At 47.0% G+C, this 21,295-nt stretch overlaps 1 protein-coding gene across 2 annotated transcripts in view; it reads right to left on the minus strand.

The window, feature by feature from the left end:
* Nucleotides 1-4,119: 4,119 nt before the first annotated feature.
* Nucleotides 4,120-21,295, minus strand: part of LOC144503455 (E3 ubiquitin-protein ligase MARCHF4-like) — a 118,090-nt gene continuing 100,914 nt past the window's right edge. For both annotated transcript variants that reach the window (XM_078227785.1, XM_078227786.1), the window contains exon 5: nucleotides 4,120-5,046. In XM_078227785.1, coding sequence (XP_078083911.1) covers nucleotides 4,724-5,046 — 323 coding nt within the window. In that variant the 3' untranslated portion in view covers nucleotides 4,120-4,723. The remainder of the gene's footprint in view (nucleotides 5,047-21,295) is intronic.

Genomic DNA, 21,295 nt, shown 5'->3' on the forward strand with positions numbered 1-21,295 from the left:
CTGATCTTATTAAATGGGGGAGCAGATTCAAGGGGCCGAATGGCCTACTCCTGCTCCTAATTCATATATGTTCATATGTATCTTTGTACACATATATCTTGGCGGTTCTGCGGCTAGAGAATTTTAAAAAGATGGGGAGGGACAAGATCACAGAGGGGTCTGAAGACAAGGATGAGAATTTATAAATTAAGGATTTGCTGGATTAAGAGTCAAGGTAGGTCATTGAGCACAGGTATAATAGGGCTCTAACATGATGTGAGTTAAATACAAGCAACAGCATTTGGGATAAAGTCAAATTTAAGAAGGATGGAAGATAGGAAGTGAACGAGGAGTGTTTTTTTTAATTATAGGATGTGGGTGTCGCTGGTTAGGCCAGCATTCATTGCCCATCCCTAGCTGCCCTTCAGAAGATGGTGGTGAGCTGCATCTTGAATCGCTGCAATCCCTGAGGTGGAGGTACACCCACAGTGCGGTTAGGAAGGGAAATCCAAATTTCAGTCCAGCGACAGTGAAGGAACAGTGATGTATTTTCAAGTTAGGATAGTGAGTGACTTGGAGGGGAACATCTAGGTGTTGGTGTTCCCGGGTATCTGCTGCTCTTGTCCTTCTAGATAGTAGCAGTCGTGGGTTTGAAGGTGATGTCTAGGGAGTGAGTTCCTGCAGTGCATCTTGTAGATGATACACACGGCTGCCACTCCGTGTTGGACAGAGTGTATGTTTGTGGAAAGGGTAGCAATCAAGTGGGCTGCTCTTTCTTGGATGTTATCAAGTTTCTTGAGTGTTGTTGGAGCTGCACCCATCCAGGCAAGTGGAGAGTTTTCCATTACACTCCTGATTTGTGCCTTGTAGATGGTGGACAGACTTTAGGGAGTCAGAAGGTGAGTTACTCACCACAGGATTCCTAGCCTTTGACCTGCTCTGGTAGCCAAAATATTTATGTGGCTAGTCCAATTCAATTTGTGGTCAATAGTAACCCTTAGGACATTGATAGTAGAGGATTCAGTGATGGTAATCTTTTTGGTGAGGGTCATTGCCTGGCTTTTTGGTGATGGCATTGTGTGGTGCGAATGTTACTTGCCACTTGTGAGCCCAAGCCTGAATATTGTCCAGGTCTTGCTGTATTTGCATATGGACTGCTTCAGTATCTGAGGAGTCGCAAATGGTGCTGAACATTGTGCAGTCATCAGCAAACATCCCCACTTCTGACCCAATGATGGAAAGAAGATTATTGATGAAGCAACTGAGGACAGTTGGGCCGAGGAAACTACTTTGATGTTCTGCAGTTGAGATGACGTCCAACCACCACAACCATGGTGTAGGTACACCAGGTACCTACTAGGTGAAGGCGGGAAAGTCTGTACGGAACCAGTAGAAATGGCAGAGGTGCTTAATAAATATTTTACATATTTTATAATGAGTATTTTGCCTCGGTTTTCACAGAGGAGAAGGACATGGGTGGATGTACTGCGGGCTTGCGGTGGACTGAAAAGATTGAGTATGTGGACTTTAAGAAAGAGGTTGCGCTGGAATCTTTGAATAGCATCAAGATAGATAAGTCGCCAGGTCCGGATGGGATGTACCCCAGGTTACTGTGGCAGGCGAGGGAAGAGATTGCAGAGCCTCTGGTGATGATCTTTGCGTCGTCGATGGAGACGGGAGAGGTGCTGGAGGATTGGAGGATTGCGGATGTGGTTCCTATTTTCAAGAAGGGGAATAGGGATAGCCCAGGGAATTACCGACCGGTGAGTCTAACCTCAGTGGTTGGTAAGCTGAAGGAGAAGATCCTGAGGGACAAGATTTATGAGCATTTGGAGAGGTTTAGTATGCTCAAGAATACTCAGCATGGCTTTGTCAAAGGCAGATCGTGCCTTATGAGCCTGGTGGAGTTCTTCAAAAATGTGACTAAACACATTGATGAAGGGAAAGCGGTAGATGTGGTTTATATGGATTTTAGCAAGGCATTCGATAAGGTCCCCCATGCAAGGCTTCTAGAAAAGGTGAGAGGGCATGGGATCCAAGGGGCTGCTGCCCTGTGGATCCAGAACTGGCTTGCCCAAAGGAGGCAGAGAGTGCGTATAGATGGGTCTTTTTCTAAATGGAGGTCGGTCACCAGTGGTGTGCCCCAGGGATCTGTTCTGGGACCCTTGCTGTTTGTCATTTTCATAAATGACCTGGATGAGGAAGTGGAGGGATGGGTTGGTAAGTTTGCCGACAACACGAAGGTTGGTGGGGTTGTGGATAGTCTGGAGGGATGTCAGAAGTTACAGAGGGACATAGATAGGTTGCAAGACTGGGCGGAGAAGTGGCAGATGGACTTCAACCCGGATAAATGTGCAGTGGTCCATTTTGGCAGGTCAAATGGGATGAAGGAGTATAATATAAAGGGTAAGACTCTTAGCAGTGTAGAGGATCAGAAGGACCTTGGGGTCCGGGTCCATAGGACTCTAAAATCGGCCCTGCAGGTGGCGGAGGTGGTTAAGAAGGCGTATGGTGTGCTGGCCTTTATCAATCGAGGGATTGAGTTTAGGAGTCCGGGGATAATGATGCAGCTATATAAGATCCTCGTCAGACCCCACTTGGAGTATTGTGCTCAGTTCTGGCCGCCTCATTACAGGAAGGATGTGGAAAAGATTGAAAGGATGCAGAGGAGATTTACAAGGATGTTGCCTGGATTGAGTGGCATGCCTTATGAGGATAGGCTGAGGGAGCTCGGTCTTTTCTCCTTGGAGAGATGTAGGATGAGAGGAGACCTAATAGAGGTATATAAGATGTTGAGAGGCATAGATCGGGTGGACTCTCAGAAGCTTTTTCCCAGGGTGGGAATGGCTGCTACGAGAGGACACAGGTTTAAGGTGCTGGGGGGTAGGTACAGGGGACATGTTAGGGGGAAGTTTTTCACACAGAGGGTGGTGGGCGAGTGGAATCGGCTGCCGTCAGTGATGGTGGAGGCAAACTCAATAGGGTCTTTTAAGAGACTCCTGGATGAGTACATGGAACTTAATAGGATGGAGGGTTATAGGTAGGCCTAGAAGGTAGGGATATGTTCGGCACAACTTGTGGGGCTGAAGGGCCTGTTTTGTGCTGTAGGTTTTCTATGTTTCTATGTTTCTAACCATCTTTTTTTGTGCCAGGCATGACTCTAACCAGTGGAGTGTTTCCCCCTAATTCCCGCTGACTCCAGATTTGCTAGAGCTCCGCACTCGGTCAAGGGCAGCCACACTCACCTCACCTCTGGAATTCAGCTCTTTTGTTCATGTTTGAACCAAGGCCGTAATGAGGTCAGGCGATGAGTGACCTTGACAAAACCCAAACTGAGCATCTGTGAGCAGGCTATTGCTGAGTAAGTGCCCCTTTATAGCAACACTTGATGACCCCTTCCATCACTGTACTGATGACTGAGAATAGACTGATGGGGTGGTAACTAGCTGGGGTGGATTTGTCTTGTTTCTTGTATACAGGACATACCTGGGCAATTTTCCATATTGTCAGGCAGATGCCAGTATTTCAGCTGCACTGGAACAACTTGGCTAGGGGTGCGGAATGTTCTGGAGCAGAAATCTTCATACTATTGCCGGAATGTTCCCAGGGCCCATTGCCTTTGCAGGACTCAGTGCCTTCAGCCGTGTTTCGGTATCACGTGGGGTGAATCGATTGGCTGAAGACTGACATCTGTGATGCTAGAGACCCCCAGTGGAGGCTGAGATGGATCATCCACTCGGCACTTCTGGCTGTTGATTGTTGTGAATGCACTGATGTGCTGGGCTTCTCCATTATTGAATATTATTAAAATAAAGTCTAGAACATAACATATAATCTTTTTTCATTCTTACATGGGATTTGGGCATCGCTAGCTAGACCAGCATTTATTGCCCATCCCTAATTGACCTTGAACTGAGTGGCTTGCTAGGTAGTTTAAGAGGGGCATTGCTGTGGGTCTGGACTCACATGCAGGACATTAATGAACCAGATAGATTTTTACAACAATGGACAATGCTTTCATGGTCTTCATTGGACTTTTAATTCCAGAACTTTTTTTATTGAATTCAGATTTCACCTGGTTTCGAACCTGAGTCCCCAGAGCATTGCCCGGGTAGTCCAGTGACAATACCACTACGCCACTGTCTCCCCATAACTAGGCACAGTAGTAGGAAGGAGCTTACAAAGACCTGGATAACAATAACAGCCACAGTTGAGTTGAGATAAGGGCTAGGATGAATGAGTTCAGCAGGTGTAAACTGGTGATCTTGGTGATGTGCAGATATGTGGACAGCTCAACCCAATATCAAATATGACACCAGCATGTGAATGATCTAGTTCAACCTCATAAAGCTGTCAGGCTGAGGCTATGGAAATATCAGAAGGGTTAAAACAATCTGTTAAACGGCAATATCAAGCTTGGATCACAGTGAAGTTATCCATCTGGCAACTGGCTCCACATCAAAAAATGAGACTGTGCTCAAATAATTGTTTAACAGTTGTGGCCATTTTTATCTTGTTTCACAGGCAGTTCAGATTATACAGTGACTGTAATGTATGAACTGGATTAATTTCCATTGTGTGGCCTTGATTGTGGCCTAGTTCCACAGGCAACTTTGGTAGATTCACGGTGCCTGATGTCCTTCTACCATCTGTCTCTCAATCCCGGCCTCTTTGTTTTTCCTGCTGCTGTCATTCCCATGTTTAACGATGATTCGTCAAGGTGTCCTTAATGTAGATCTTTTCATCAGACTGTAGTCACCCTCATCACCAGTTCTCTGCTTGTGCTTGTTTGGTGCCTCTGTTCATTTGACCTCAGGTGGCTGAGAATATGTAAAATGGTGTATGCACAGTGATGATTGGACATGGTTCCCAATGGCCGGTTGCCTCTGGAACTGTTGTGTGTTGTAGATGACCTTTCGGCCCGTGAGTTCCTATTACGATTTGTGCCATTCTTCTGATCCTCCATGTCCTTTGACTTTTCATAGTTCAGTACTTTCCATTGCTGGTTAACTGCTTGCCAACGTTTAAAGATTCGATATACAGATGGACCCTCATGAATAATCAGTCCTAGAAAGGCAGAATGGAAAGAGCAATCAAAAATCAGTACACTGCTGGAGTTCAGCTCAATCCCAGTTACTTGTGATGATAAAATCACTGTACCTTTAACACAAGATTAGACCACTTGACTTGTATCTGGGCTACTTGAGCCCTCATTGTAGCTCATTATCTAATTATCTTTCTTTGCCTTATCCCATTACCTTTGAATGTTTGATTTGAATGGTTATCTGGTTAACTCTCAAATATATTCACAAGCATGAGGGGTCTGAGTAGAGTAGATCGGGAGAAACTGTTCCCATTGGTGGAAAGATTAAGAATCAGAGATTAGGATCTGGAATGTTCCGCCTGAGAGAGTGGAGGACATACATTTAATTGTGGTTTTCAAAGATGAATTAGATCACTGTGAGAAGGGAAAAGATTTGCAGAGCTTTGTTAAGAGTGGCACGGTAGCACAATGGTTCGCACTGCTGCCTCCCGGCTTGGGTCACTGTCTGTGTGGAGTCTGCACGTTCGCCCTGTGTCTGCGTGGGTTTCCTCCGGGTGCTCCGGTTTCCTCCCACAGTCTGAAAGACGTGCTGGTGAGGTGCGTTGACATGAACAGGCATCAGAGTGTGGTGATTAGGGCAATTTCACAGTAACTTCATTGCAGTGTTAATGTAAACACTATTTGTGACAAGTATTATGATCCTAATGCAGACCCCAGGGTGTGCGGGAAAGTCCAGTTATAGACTAGCATTGTTTTGTTTAAATAAGTTCATGGTTAAGAAAAAAGATCAATTGAATTTGAGTGAGGTTTTCTTTGATGGGATAACCAAGAAGGTAGATGGGGAAGAGTGCTGTCGGCATTGTCTACATGGACTTTAGCAAGGCCTTTGACAAGGTACCGCAGGGTAGGTTGTTGCATAAGGTTAAATCTCACGGGATCCAGGGTGAGGTAGCTAAATGGATACAAAATTGGCTTGTTGTCAGAAGGATGGTTGTCAAGGGTTGTTTTTCAAACTGGAGACCTGTGACCAGCAGTGTGCCTCAGGGATCGGTGCTGGGTCCACTGTTAATTGTCATTTATATTAATGATTTGGATGTGAATATAGGAGACATGGTTAGTAAGTTTGCAGATGACACCAAGATTGGTGGCATAGTGGACAGTGAAGATGGTTATCTCGGATTGCAATGGGATCGTGATCAATTGGGCCAGTGGGCCAATGAATGGCAGATGGAGTTAAATTTAGATAAATGCGAGGTGATGCATTTTGGTCGATCGAACTAGGGCAGGACTTACTCAGTTAATGTAGGGCATTGGGGAGAGTTATAGAACAAAGAGATCTAGGAGTACAGGTTCATAGCTCCTTGAAACTGGAGTTGTAGGGGTGGCACGGTAGCACAGTGGTTAGCACTGCTGCTGCTTCACAGCTCCAGGGACTTGGGTTCGATTCCCGGCTTGGGTCACTGCCTGTGTGGAGTTTGCACATTCCCCTCGTGTCTGCGTGGGTTTCCTCCGGGTACTCCGGTTTCCTCCCACAGTCCAAAGATGTGCGGGTTAGGTTGACTGGCCAGGTTAAAAATTGCCCCTTAGAGTCCTGAGATGCGTAGGTTAGAGGGATCAGTGAGTAAATATGTGGGGGTAGGGCCTGGGTGGGATTGTGGTCGGTGCAGACTTGATGGGCTGAATGGCCGCCTTCTGCACTGTAGGGTTTCTATGATTCCAACATTTCCACTCCATCTGACGAAGGAGCAGCGCTCCGAAAGCTAATGGTATTTGCTACCAAATAAACCTGTTGGACTTTAACCTGGTGTTGAACAAAGAACAACAAAGAACAATACAGCACAGGAACAGGCCCTTCGGCCCTCCAAGCCCGTGCTGCTCCCTGGTCCAAACTAGACCATTCTTTTGTATCCCTCCATTCCCACTCCGTTCATATGGCTGTCTAGATAAGTCTTAAACGTTCCCAGTGGGTCCGCCTCCAGCACCTTGCCTGGCAGCACATTCCAGGCCCCCACCACCCTCTGTGTAAAATATGTCCTTCTGATATCTGTGTTAAACCTCCCCCCCCCTTCACCTTGAACCTATGACCCCTCGTGAACGTCACCACCGACCTGGGGAAAAGCTTCCCACCGTTCACCCTATCTATGCCTTTCATAATTTTATACACCTCTATTAAGTCTCCCCTCATCCTCCGTCGTTTCAGGGAGAACAACCCCAGTTTACCCAATCTCTCCTCATAACTAAGCCCCTCCATACCAGGTAACATCCTGGTAAACCTCCTCTGTACTCTCTCCAAAGCCTCCACGTCCTTCTTGTAGTGTGGCGACCAGAACTGGACGCAGTATTCCAAATGCGGCCAACCAACGTTCTACACATCTGCAACATCAGACCCCAACTTTTATACTCTATGCCCCGTCCTATAAAGGCAAGCATGCCATATGCCTTCTTCACCACCTTCTCCACCTGTGACGTCACCTTCAAGGATCTGTGGACTTGCAAACCCAGGTCCCTCTGCGTATCTACACCCTTTATGGTTTTGCCATTTATCGTATAGCTCCTCCCTACATTATTTCTACCAAAATGCATCACTTCGCATTTATCAGGATTGAACTCCATCTGCCATTTCTTTGCCCAAATTTCCAGCCTATCTATATCCTTCTGTAGCTTCTGACAATGCTCTTCACTATCTGCAAGTCCTGCCAATTTTGTGTCGTCCGCAAACTTACTGATCACCCCAGTTACACCTTCTTCCAGATCGTTTATATAAATCACAAACAGCAAAGGTCCCAATATAGAGCCCTGCGGAACACCACTAGTCACAGGCCTCCAGCCGGAAAAAGACCCTTCCACTACCACCCTCTATCTTCTGTGACCAAGCCAGTTCTCCACCCATCTAGCCACCTCGCCCTTTATCCCATGAGATCCAACCTTTTTCACCAGCCTACCATGAGGGACTTTGTCAAACGCTTTACTAAAGTCCATATAGACGACATCCACAGCCCTTCCCTCGTCAACCATTCTGGTCACTTCTTCAAAAAACTCCACCAGGTTAGTGAGGCATGGCCTCCCTCTCACAAAACCATGCTGACTATCGTTAATGAGTTTATTCCTTTCTAAATACGCATACATCCTATCTCTAAGAAACTTCTCCAACAACTTCCCCACCACGGACGTCAAGCTCACCGGCCTATAATTACCCGGGTTATCCTTCCTACCCTTCTTAAATAACGGAACCACATTAGCTATCCTCCAATCCTCTGGGACCTCACCTGCGTCCAGTGACGAGACAAAGATTTGTTGTTAAAACTCTTACTGTGTTCACCCCATTCCAACGCCGGCATCTCCACATCTATGATAGGTGGACAGGGTAGTAAATAAGACATTCAGCATAAAGAACAAAGAACAAAGAACAGTACAGCACAGGAAACAGGCCCTTCGGCCCTCCAAGCCTGTGCCGCTCCTTGGTCCAACTAGACCAATCGTTTGTATACCTCCATTCCCAGGCTGCTCATGTGACTATCCAGGTAAGTCTTAAACGATGTCAGCGTGCCTGCCTCCACCACCCTACTTGGCAGCGCATTCCAGGCCCCCACCACCCTCTGTGTAAAAAACGTCCCTCTGATATCCGAGTTATACTTCGCCCCTCTCAGCTTGAGCCCGTGACCCCTCGTGATCGTCACCTCTGACCTGGGAAAAAGCCTCCCACCGTTCACCCTATCTATACCCTTCATAATCTTGTATACCTCTATTAGATCTCCCCTCATTCTCTGTCTTTCCAAGGAGAACAACCCCAGTCTACCCAATCTCTCCTCATAGCTAAGACCCTCCATACCAGGCAACATCCTGGTAAACCTTCTCTGCACTCTCTCCAATGCCTCCACGTCCTTCTGGTAGTGCGGCGACCAGAACTGGACGCAGTACTCCAAATGCGGCCGAACCAGCGTTCTATACAGCTGCATCATCAGACTCCAGCTTTTATACTCTATACCCCGTCCTATAAAGGCAAGCATACCATATGCCTTCTTCACCACCTTCTCCACCTGTGTTGCCACCTTCAAGGATTTGTGGACTTGCACACCTAGGTCCCTCTGTGTTTCTATACTCCTGATGACTCTGCCATTTATTGTATAACTCCTCCCTACATTATTTCTTCCAAAATGCATCACTTCGCATTTATCCGGATTAAATTCCATCTGCCACCTCTCCGCCCAATTTTCCAGCCTATCTATATCCTGCTGTATTGCCCGACAATGCTCTTCGCTATCCGCAATTCCAGCCATCTTTGTGTCATCCGCAAACTTGCTGATTACACCAGTTACACCTTCTTCCAAATCATTTATATATATCACAAATAGCAGAGGTCCCAGTACAGAGCCCTGCGGAACACCACTGGTCACAGACCTCCAGCCGGAAAAAGACCCTTCGACCACTACCCTCTGTCTCCTATGGCCAAGCCAGTTCTCCACCCATCGAGCCACTTCTCCTTGTATCCCATGAGCGTTAACCTTCTTAACCAACCTGCCATGTGGGACTTTGTCAAATGCCTTACTGAAATCCATATAGACGACATCCACGGCCCTTCCTTCATCAACCGTTTTTGTCACTTCCTCAAAAAACTCCACCAAATTTGTAAGGCACGACCTCCCTCTTACAAAACCATGCTGTCTGTCACTAATGAGATTGTTCCGTTCTAAATGCACATACATCCTGTCTCTAAGAATCCTCTCCAACAACTTCCCTACCACGGACGTCAAGCTCACCGGCCTATAATTTCCTGGGTTATCCCTGCTACCCTTCTTAAACAACGGGACCACATTCGCTATCCTCCAATCCTCAGGGACCTCACCCGTGTCCAAAGAAGCGACAAAGATTTCCGTCAGAGGCCCAGCAATCTCACCTCTCGTCTCCCTGAGCAGTCGAGGATAGATGCCATCAGGCCCTGGGGCTTTGTCAGTTTTAATGTTCCCTAAAAAACCTAACACTTCCTCTCTCGTAATGGAGATTTTCTCTAACGGGTCAACACCTCCCTCCGAGACACTCCCGGTTAACACGCCCCTCTCCTTCGTGAATACCGATGCAAATTATTCATTTAGGATCTCCCCTATTCCCTTGGGTTCTAAGCATAATTCCCCTCCTTTGTCCCTGAGAGGTCCGATTTTCTCCCTGACAACTCTTTTGTTCCTAACGTATGAATAGAATGCCTTAGGATTCTCCTTAATCCTGCCTGCCAAGAACATCTCGTGCCCTCTTTTTGCCCTTCTAACTCCCCGTTTGAGATCTTTCCTACTCTCTCTGTATTCCTCCAGAGCTCCATCTGTTTTCAGTTGCCTGGACTTAACGTACGCCTCCCTTTTCATTTTAATCAGATCCTCAATTTCCCTGGTTATCCACGGCTCTCGAATCCTACCTTTCCTATCTTTCCTTTTTACAGGCATGCTTGGTTTCATTGGTCAGAACATTGAATGCAGGAGTTGGGATGTCTTGTTGAGGTTGTACAAGATATTGGTACAGCCACACTTGGAATACTGTGTACAGTTCTGGTCACCCTATTATAGAAACTGTATTATTAAATTAGAAAGAGTGCAGAAAAGATTTACTAGGATGCTACCGGGACTTAATGGTTTGAATTATAAGGAGAGGCTGGATAGACTGGGACTTTTTTCCCTGGAGTGCCGAAGGCCGAGGGGTGATCTTATAGAGGTCTATAAAATAATGAGGGGCACAGATCAGCTAGATAGTCAATATATTTTCCCAAAGGTAGGGGAGTCTAAAACTAGAGGACATAGGTTTAAGGTGAGAGGGGAGAGATACAAAAGAGTCCAGAGGGGCAATTTCTTCACACAGAGGGTGGTGAGTTTCTGGAATGAGCTGCCAGAGGTAGTAGTTGAGGCGGTACAATTTTGTCTTTTAAAAAGCGTTTAGACAGTTACATGGGCAAGATGGCAATAGAGGGATATGGGCCAAATGCGGGCAATTGAGTCGAGCTTAATGGTACAAACTGGGCGGCATGGACAAGTTGGGCTGAAGGGCCTGTTTCCATGCTGTAAACCTCTATGTCTCTATCTGACCAGCCCATCTATATAATCCTGAATTCTAAGGCTTTCCTCCACACTATTTACCACAACACCAATCTGTGAATTTACTGATCACACCCCCCACATTCACGTGTAGATCATTAATGTACACTACAAACAGCAGGGGACCCAGCACGGATCCCTGTGGAACACCATTGGACACAGACTTCCAGTCACAAAAACAACCTTTGACCATCACCCTCTGACTCCTGCCACTAAACCAATTTTGAATCCAATTTGCCAAATTGCCCTGGATTCCATCAGCTCTTACCTTCTTGATCAGTCTCCCATGCAGGAGACAATATCAACTGAACTGCTCTCATCTACATACCTCGTCACTTTGAAAAATTTAATCAAATTTGTGAAACATGATCTTCCTCTGACAAAGCCATGCTGACTATCCTTGGTTAATCTCTGCCTCTCCAAAGTGGAGAGTAATTCTGGCCCTCAGAATTTTTTCAAATAATTTCCTTACCACTCATGTTAAATTCACTGGTTTGTAATTACCTGTTTTTTCCCTATTTCCCTTTTTGAATAATGGCACCACATTAATTGTCATCCAGTCCTCCGCAACCTCTCCTTTGGCACAAGAGGGCCATTGGGATGGCCTGCATCTGAACTGTGCTTGGGCCAGTGTTCTTGAAAAGCTCATAACTAGGGAAGTACAGAGGGCTTTATCTAAATAGAGGGGGTGATAGTTCTGGAGAGGGGATATACAGGCTCACAAAGCAAAATGATATGGCAGCATTGCAAGACAACTGCTAACATTAGGCTCACTGGTCTATATTTTCCTGTTTTCTCTCGACCTCCCTTTTTGCATAGCAGCTTACATTATAGCTACCCTCCAATCTGTAGCAACCAGTCCTGAGTCCGAAGAATTTTGGAAAATACCATTTGGATCTCCTATTTCCAGGACCATTTCCTTAAGCACTCTGGGATGAAGATTATTAGGACCTGGAGATTTATCCACTTTCAATCCCATCAATTTTCCCAAAACTATTTCACTACTAAAGAACAACAAAGAACAAAGAAAATTACAGCACAGGAAAAGGCCTTTCGGCCCTCCAAGCCAGCACCGACCATGCTGCCCAACTTAACTAAAACCCCCTATCCTTCAGGGGACCCTATCCCTCTATTCCCATCCTATTCATGTATTTGTCAAGACATCCCTTAAAAGTCACTACCGTATCTGCTTCCCCTACCTTCCCCGGCAGCGAGTTCCAGGCACCCACCACCTTCTGTGTAAAAAATCTGCCTCATACATCTCCTTTAAACCTTGCCCCTCGCATCTTAAACCTGTGCCCCCTAGTAATTGGCTTCTGACTAGCCACTCTGTCCATGCCTCTCATAATCTTGTAGACTTCTATCAGGCCGCCCCTCAACCTCCGTCATTCCAGTGAGAACAAACCAAGTTTCTCCAACCTCTTCTCCATACCAGGCAACATCCTGGTAAATCTTTTCTGTACCCTCTCCAAAGCCTCCATATCCTTCTGGTAGTGTGGCGACCAGAATTGAACACTATATTCCAAGTGCGGCCTAACTAAGGTTCTATAAAGCTGCAACATAACTTGCCAATTTTTAAACTCAGTGCCCCGGCTGATGAAGGCAAATATGCCATATGCCTTCTTGACTACCTTCTCCACCTGCTTTGCCACTTTCAGTGATCTGTGTACCTGTACACCCAGATCCCTTTGCCTATCAATACTCTTAAGGGTTCTGCCATTTACTGTATGATGCACAATTAATTCACTCGAGATGCTCCATCGTACTCGGGAAATAAAGGCTTTTATTAGCAACAAGAATAGAGCATACTGTTTAACCATACAATCCTAGACTAAAGGATCACTAGGAAGTGCTGTGACCTTTATACCCCTATAGGAAGGCGGAGCCAACCGGAGTGTACCATAGAACAATACCAACAGGTAGAACACCCCAACCCTAACCCCAACAGCAAGCAGAGTAACATATATACAAGTAACCATAGTGATAACAATCTATGGTTCACCATATTCACCCCTCCTTTAAAAACAAAGGCCGGTGGGGCAAAAAAAACAGTATGAACTGCCCATATATTCACAAGTTCAGTCGTATCGGAGGTCCGCACCGTCTCTGCGACCTCCGCAGCACTGGCGGTAGCGCCGGTTCTGGTGACCGTGGTGACCCTCTTTCCAAGATGGTGTCCAGTGACTCCTCCAGTTCCTCACGGACGGGTGGACCTCGAGGTGGCGACAATCTCCTGGACTCAGGCAAGCTGTACATGGGGGTAAGAGGATTAAGTGGCGGTCCCGATACTGCCCGCGCCGTGTCAGGAGGGGAGAGAATGGGCAAAGGAACCCGAACCAGGGGTGCAGGAGCGACGGGGGTTTCCTGGTCCCCTGCAGGCGCCAGATCTCGGATAGAGACTGTGTCCTCTCGCCCATCAGGATATGCTATATAGGCATACTGAGGGTTGGCGTGGAGGAGATGGACCTGTTCAACCAAAGGGTCGGACTTGCGGGTCCTAACATGCCGCCGCAGGAGGACAGGTCCTGAGTACGTCAACCAAGACGGCAGCGAGGTCCCAGAGGAAGACTTCCTAGGGAAGGTAAACATCCGCTCATGTGGGGTAGCGTTGGTTGCCGTACACAGGAGGGACCGGATTGAATGGAGCGCATCAGAAAGTACCTCTTGCCAACGGGAGACTGGAAGACCCCTAGACCTTAATGCCAGTAAGACAGCCTTCCAGACTGTAGCGTTTTCTCTTTCGACCTGCCCGTTACCCCTGGGGTTGTAACTCGTAGTCCTACTTGAGGCAATTCCTTTAGAGAGCAGGTATTGCCTCAAGTCGTCGCTCATAAACGACGAACCCCTATCACTGTGGATATAACTGGGGTAACCGAACAGGATACAAAGATCCCGCAGGGCTTTGATGACCGTGGCAGCTGACATGTCAGAACAGGGAATGGCAAAAGGGAATCGGGAGTACTCGTCAACCACGTTGAGGAAGTACACATTCCGATCTGTCGAAGGAAGGGGGCCCTTGAAATCCACACTCAGTCTTTCAAAAGGGCGAGTGGCCTTAATGAGGTGTGCCCGGTCAGGTCGGTAGAAGTGCGGCTTGCATTCAGCACATACAGCAGCTTCGAGTTATCGACCTGACATCCTCAATGGAGTAGGGCAGGTTCTGGGCCTTTACAAAATGGAAGAGCCGAGTGATCCCCGGATGGCAGAGATCATTGTGGAGGGCCTGTAGCCGGTCCTCCTGCACACTGGCACATGTTCCACGCGACAGGGCATCTGAGGGCTCATTGAGCTTCCCCGGACGATACATGATATCATAGTTGTAGGTGGAGAGTTCGATTCTCCACCTCAAGATTTTATCGTTCTTGATCTTTCCCCTCAATGTGTTATTGAACATGAACGCCACGGACCGCTGGTCCGTGAGCAGGGTGAATCGTTTTCCAGCCAAGTAATGGCGCCAATGCCGGATGGCCTCCACAATGGCCTGAGCCTCTTTTTCCACAGAGGAGTGCCGAACTTCAGGGCCTTGGAGGGTGCGAGAGAAAAAGGCGACGGGCCTGCCCGCCTGGTTAAGTGTGGCGGCCAGGGCGAAATCAGATGCATCACTCTCCACCTGGAATGGGATGGACTCATCGACAGCGTGTATCGTGGCTTTCGCGATGTCAGCTTTTATCCCTTCAAAGGCTAAGCGAGCCTCTGCTGCCAGGGGAAATGAGGTAGATTTTATGAGCGGACGGGCTTTGTCTGCATAATGGGGAACCCACTGTGCATAATACGAGAAGAAGCCTAAGCATCTCCTCAGTGCTTTGACGCTAGTGGGTAGGGGAAGTTCAAGGAGGGGACACATATGGTCTGGATCGGGGCCGAGGACCCCGTTTTCCACCACGTATCCGAGGATTGCTAGGCGGTGTTTGCTGAACACACACTTCTCCCTGTTATAGGTCAGATTCAGGCGAGACGCAGTGCGTAAAAACTTCAGGAGGTTGGCGTCGTGGTCCTGCTGGTCATGGCCGCAGATAGTGATGTTGTCCAGGTATGGGAAGGTAGCCCGTAGCCCGTTTTGGTCCACCATTCGGTCCATCTCACGCTGGAAAACCGAGACCCCATTAGTGACGCCAAAGGGACCCGTAAGAAGTGGTAAAGACGGCCATCCACCTCAAAGGCCGTGTATTTCCTGTCCTCTGGGCGAATGGGGAGCTGGTGGTAGGCTGACTTCAAGTCGATGGTGGAGAACACCCGGTACTGCGCAATCTGGTTGACCAGGTCAGATATGTGCGGGAGAGGGTACGCATCGAGCTGCGTGTACCTATTAATATTCTGACTATAGTCTATGACCATCCGGGGCTTGTCTCCAGTCTTGACCACCACGACTTGTGCTCTCCATGGGCTAGTGCTAGGTTGGATGATCCCTTCCCTGAGGAGCCGCTGAACCTCAGATTGAATAAAGATCCGATCCTCAGCGCTGTAACGCCTGCTCTTAGTTGCGATGGGTTTGCAGCCTGGCACGAGATTTGCAAATAAAGAAGGTGGGGTAATTTTGAGGGTCGAGAGACTGCATGAGGAGCGCGGTGGGCAATTTGGAGGCTGCTGTTCTCCCACTGAAAGTGGAGGGAGTGGCCCATCGTACTGCAGGATCACACTCTTCAGGTGGACCATATAGTCTAGCCCCAGGAATACCGGAGCGCAAAGCTGCAGTAACACGAGGAGCCTGAAGTTCTCATAAACTGTGCCCCGCACCGTTAGAGTTACCACGCAGCTCCCAAGAACGGTAACAGATCGGGACCTCGACGCCATAGAGATTGTCTGCCTGACAGTTTGCACACGGAGAGCGCACCGTTTCACGGTATCAGAATGAATGAAACTCTCCATGCTCCCGCTGTCAAACAGACAATGTGTCAGGTGCCCGTTTACTTCTATGTCCATCATGGACTTGTCGAGTCTGTGAGGCTTGGCCTGGTCCAGGATGATTGACGCCACTGTTGGATCCCGAGTGCAACTGCAGGCAGCTGAAGTGATCGATGATGAGGACCCCTGCTGGTTGTCTGCGGCCGTTGCCGACCAAAATGGCTGCGCCCATGGATCGCACGTGGCCGATGGCGTTGAAAGTGGCGGCACTCGCAGGAAACACGTGTCTTGCGTCGTCGTCCTCAGGAATGGCGGCGCCCATGGCTCGCACGTGTTCGAAGACATCCACGAAGCTGGAGACGAGGAGCCGGATCTTGGGGAGTCACACGCAGCGCTGCTCGGCTTCGAAGGAGGTTTCGCTCAGCACACTTTAGCATAGTGCCCTTTCCTCCCACATGCGGAGCAAAATACCGTCCTGGCCGGACATCGCTGATGAGGGTGCTTTGCCAATCCACAGAAATAGCACCGTGGGCCTCCTGGAGCTGCCGCAGCTGTCAGGTCCAAGGTTGAAAGCACGATCGCGCAGTTCCTCGGAGCCGCTGGGTAGAGTTGAGTCGGTGGGTGTACTTGCCACGATGTTCCCACGTGGTCGGTGGGGTAAGTTTCAAGACTTCTGGAGGCCGCGGATCTAAGGTAAGTCGATCTGATTTTAACATTTGCTCCATGGTGTTTTTTTTTGTTAACCAAAATTGTTGCTAATAAAATTGATGCGCGATTAATTCACTCGAGATGCTCCATCGTACTTGGGAAATAAAGGCTTTTATTAGCAACAAGAATAGAGCATACTGTTTAACCATACAATCCTAGACTAAAGGGTCACTAGGAAGTGCTGTGACCTTTATACCCCTATAGGAAGGCGGAGCCAACCGGAGTGTACCATAGAACAATACCAACAGGTAGAACACCCCAACCCTAACCCCAACAGCAAGCAGAGTAACATATATACAAGTAACCATAGTGATAACCATCTATGGTTCAGTACCCATAGTGGTAACCATCTATGGTTCACCACTCTGTATATCTCTTATCTGTATTCGACCTTCCAAAATGCATTACCTCACATTTGTCTGGATTAAATTACATCTGCCATCGCTCCGCCTCAAGTCTCCAACCGATCTATATCCTGCTGTATCCTCTGATGGTCCCCATCGCTATCCGCAAATCCACCAACCTTTGTGTCATCCACAAACTTACTAATCAAACCAGTTACATTTTCCTCCAAATCATTTATATACATTACAAACAGTAAAGGTCCCAGCACTGATCCCTGAGGAATGCCACTTGTCACAGCCCTCCATTCAGAAACGCACCCTTCCACTGCTACCCTCTGTCTTCTTTGACCGAGAAAGTTCTGAATCCACCTTGCCAACTCACCTCTGATCCTATGCGACTTCACCTTCTACACCAGTCTGCCATGACGGACCTTGTCAAAGGCCTTACTGAAGTCCATGTAGACAACATCCACTGCCCTACCCTCATCAATCATCTTCGTTATTTCCTCGAAAAATGTGATCAAGTTAGTGAGACACGACCTCCCCTTCACAAAACCTCTGTATTACACAATACTAATTTACTTCAGCTCCTCACTAAAACTGTGTTTCTCAGAACTTCTGGTCTATTATTCACCTCTACCTTTGTGAAGACAGAAGCAAAGTACAAATTTAGTTCCTCAGCCATTTCTTTGGTCCCAATTATGAATTTCCCCCATTTTTGACCATAAGGGGCCTACATTCTTTTGCAAGGATTCAGAGCACGGAGAACTAAGAACAAGAGGAAAAGACAGTAAGGAGAATAAGGAAAGTGATAGGCAGAGAAATTAAGGCCCAGAGTCAGATAAGGACGGAATGAAAAATAATAGAAAAGGGAAAAGAAATGTTAAAAGTGCCCACCTTAAGGTTTTGTACCTGAATGCTTGGAACATTTGAAACAAAATGGATGAATTAGTTGCACAGGTAGATGTAAGGCAGTATGATATAGTTGGCATTACGGAGACCTGGCTCCAAGGTGATGGTTGAGCGTTATTCAGTGTTTAGGAAGGATAGACAGAAAGAAAAAGGTGCTGGAGTTGCATTGTTGATTAAAGATGATATTGATACAATATTGAGGAAAGGTATTAGCATAGATGATGTGGAATCTGTATGGGTCGAGTTAAGAGACAACAAGGGGCAAAGAACATTGGTGGGGGTGGTATACAGTCCACTAAACTGTAGTGGTAATGTTGGGAAAAGCATTAGACAGGAAATCAGAGATGCATGTGTTAAAGGAACATCTGTGATTATAGGCGGCTTTAATCTGCATATAGATTGGGAGAGTCAAATTAGTCACAATAGAGGAGGAATTTCTGGAGTGTATACTGGATGGTTTTCTGGAGCAATACATTGAGGAACCAACAAGGGAACAGGCCATCTTGATTGGGTGTTGTGCAATGAGAAAGGATTAGTTGGCAATCTAGTTGTGAGAGAACCCTTGGGAATGAGTGACCATAATATGGTAGAATTCTTTGTCAAGATGGATAATGATGTAGTTGATTCTGAGACCAGGGGTCCTGACTCTCAATAAAAGTAACTATGATGGTATGAGGCATGAATTGGCAATGATGGACATTACTGAAACATTACTGAAAGGAAAGACAATGGACAGGCAATGGCAGGCATTTAAAGAACAAATAGGTGAACTCCAGAAGTTGTTTGTTCCTGTTTGGTGCAAGAGTGGTAAGGGAATTGTAGCCAAGCCATGGCTTACAAGGGAAATTAGAGATAGTATCAGATTCCAGGAGGAAGTATACAAATTGGCAAGAGAAGGCAATAAGCCTGAGGATTGAGAGCAGTTTAAAATTCAGCAAAGGAGGACCAAGGGAGTGATTAAGAAGAGAAAAAATAGAGTATGAAAGTAAGATAACGGGGAACATAAAAACTGACTGTAAAAGTTTCTATAGGTATGTAAAGAGAAAAAAATTGACAAAAACGAATGTAAGCCTCTTACAGTCAGAAATTGGAGAATTCATAACGGGGAACAAAGAAATTGCTGAGAATTAAATTTGTTCTTTGCTTCAGTCTTCACAAAGGAAGACATGAATAATGTACCAGAAGTTTTGAGAGAAACAAGTTTTAGTGAGGAGCTGAAGGAAATCAGCATTAGTAGAGAAATAGTTTTGGGAGAATTGATGGCATCGAAGGTGGATAAATCTCCAGGTCCTGATAATCTTCATCCCAGAGTACTTAAAGAAGTGGCCCTGGAAATAGTAGATCCATTTGTGGTAATTTTCCAAAATTCTATGGACTCTGGAATAGTTCCTACAGATTGGAGGGTAGCTAATGTAAGCCCGCTATTCATAAAGGGTAGAGAGAAAACAGGGAACTATAGGTCAGTGAACCTAACGTCAGTACTGGAGAAGTTGCCAGAGTGCCTTGTCAAGGATTTCATAACTCAGCATTTGGAGGGCAGTGGTATAATCAGGCAAAGTCATGGGATTTATGAGAGGGAAAGCATGCTTGATGAATCTTTTGGAATTTTTTGAGGATGTAACTGGTAGAATTGACTGAGGAGGACCTGTGGATGTAAAGTTAAAGCATATGGATTGCAGGTAAAGTCTTGAACAACAACAAAGAACAAAGAACAATACAGCACAGGAACAGGCCCTTCGGCCCTCCATGCCCGCGCCGCTCCCCGGTCCAGAATTGAATCCTGAATCCAGGATCCCCGCCCAATTTTCCAGCCTATCTACATCCTAATATCCTATCCACCGAGCTGTCCCTCACAGCTACGATGCTTTGTTCATCACAACCTATTAACTCACCCCCACCCCCCCATTCCAGACCATGTGATCTCCAGGGAGAGGCGAAAACCCAGAGTGAAAACCCCAGGGCCAATATGGGGAAAATAAATCTGGGAAATTCCTCTCCGACCCCCTGAGGCGATCGAAACAAGTCCAGGAGATCACACTGGCCCTGATCAGAAAAAGCTTCCCAACCCTATTCATTTCCACTTCTGCTTTACGAACACCATCTGAATTCCCTGCCCCCGAGACAGGTTCCCAACTATCCGCAGTCTCGCTCTGTACTGGCACCAGCAAGATGATCATAGAATGAAACGAGAAACAAAGAACAATTAGCCCGCGCCGCTCCCTGGTCCAAACTAGACCACTCTTTTGTATCCCTCCATTCTCACTCCGTTCATATAGCTGTCTAGATAAGTCTTAAACGTTCCCAGTGTGTCCGCCTCCACCACCTTGCCCGGCAACACATTCCAGGCCCCCACGACCCTCTGTGTAAAATATGTCCTTCTGATATCTGTGTTAAACCTCCCCCCCTTCACCTTGAACCTATGACCCCTCGTGAACGTCACCACCGACCCGGGGAAAAGCTTCCCACTGTTCACCCTATCTATGCCTTTCATAATTTTATACACCTCTATTAAGTCTCCCCTCATCCTCCGTCTTTCCAAGGAGAACAACCCCAGTTTCCCCAATCTCTCCTCATAACCAAGCCCCTCCATACCAGGCAACATCCTGGTAAAACTCCTCTGTACTCTCTCCAAAGCCTCCACGTCCTTCTGGTAGTGTGGCGACCAGAACTGGACGCAGTATTCCAAATGCGGCCGAACCAACGTTCTATACATCTGCAACATCAGACCCCAACTTTTATACTCTATGCCCCGTCCTATAAAGGCAAGCATGCCATATGCCTTCTTCACCACCTTCTCCACCTGTGACGTCACCTTCAAAGATCTGTGGACTTGCACACCCAGGTCCCTCTGCGTCTCTACACCCTTTATGGTTCTTCCATTTATCGTGTAGCTCCTCCCTACATTATTCCCACCAAAATGCATCACTTCGCATTTATCAGGAGATGGATAGAAAGCTGGTTAGTAGATAGGAAGCAAAGAGTTGGCATAAATGGGTCTTTTTCTGATTGACAGTCAGTGACTAGTGGGGTTCCACAGGGATCTGTGCTAGGACCCCAACTATTCACATTATATATTAATGATATGGAAGAGGGAATTGAAAGTATTATCTCCAAATTTGCAGATACTACAAAGTTGGGTGAGAGGGTGAGCTGTGAGGAGGATGCAGAGATGCTTCAGCGAGATTTGGACAGGCTGAGTGTGTGGGCATCTGCATGGCAGATGCAGTATAATGTGGATAAATGTGGGGTTATCCACTTTGGTAGCAACAATAGGAAGACAGATTGTTACTTGAATGTGTGTAAATTGAGCAAGATGGATACTCAATGAGAACTTAGAGTCCTCGTGCATCAGTTGCTGAAAGTAAGCGTGCAGGTACAGCAGGCAAGAAAGA

This window comes from Mustelus asterias, chromosome 14, assembly GCF_964213995.1.
Source record: "Mustelus asterias chromosome 14, sMusAst1.hap1.1, whole genome shotgun sequence".
In the NCBI taxonomy this organism is placed as follows: domain Eukaryota; kingdom Metazoa; phylum Chordata; class Chondrichthyes; order Carcharhiniformes; family Triakidae; genus Mustelus; species Mustelus asterias.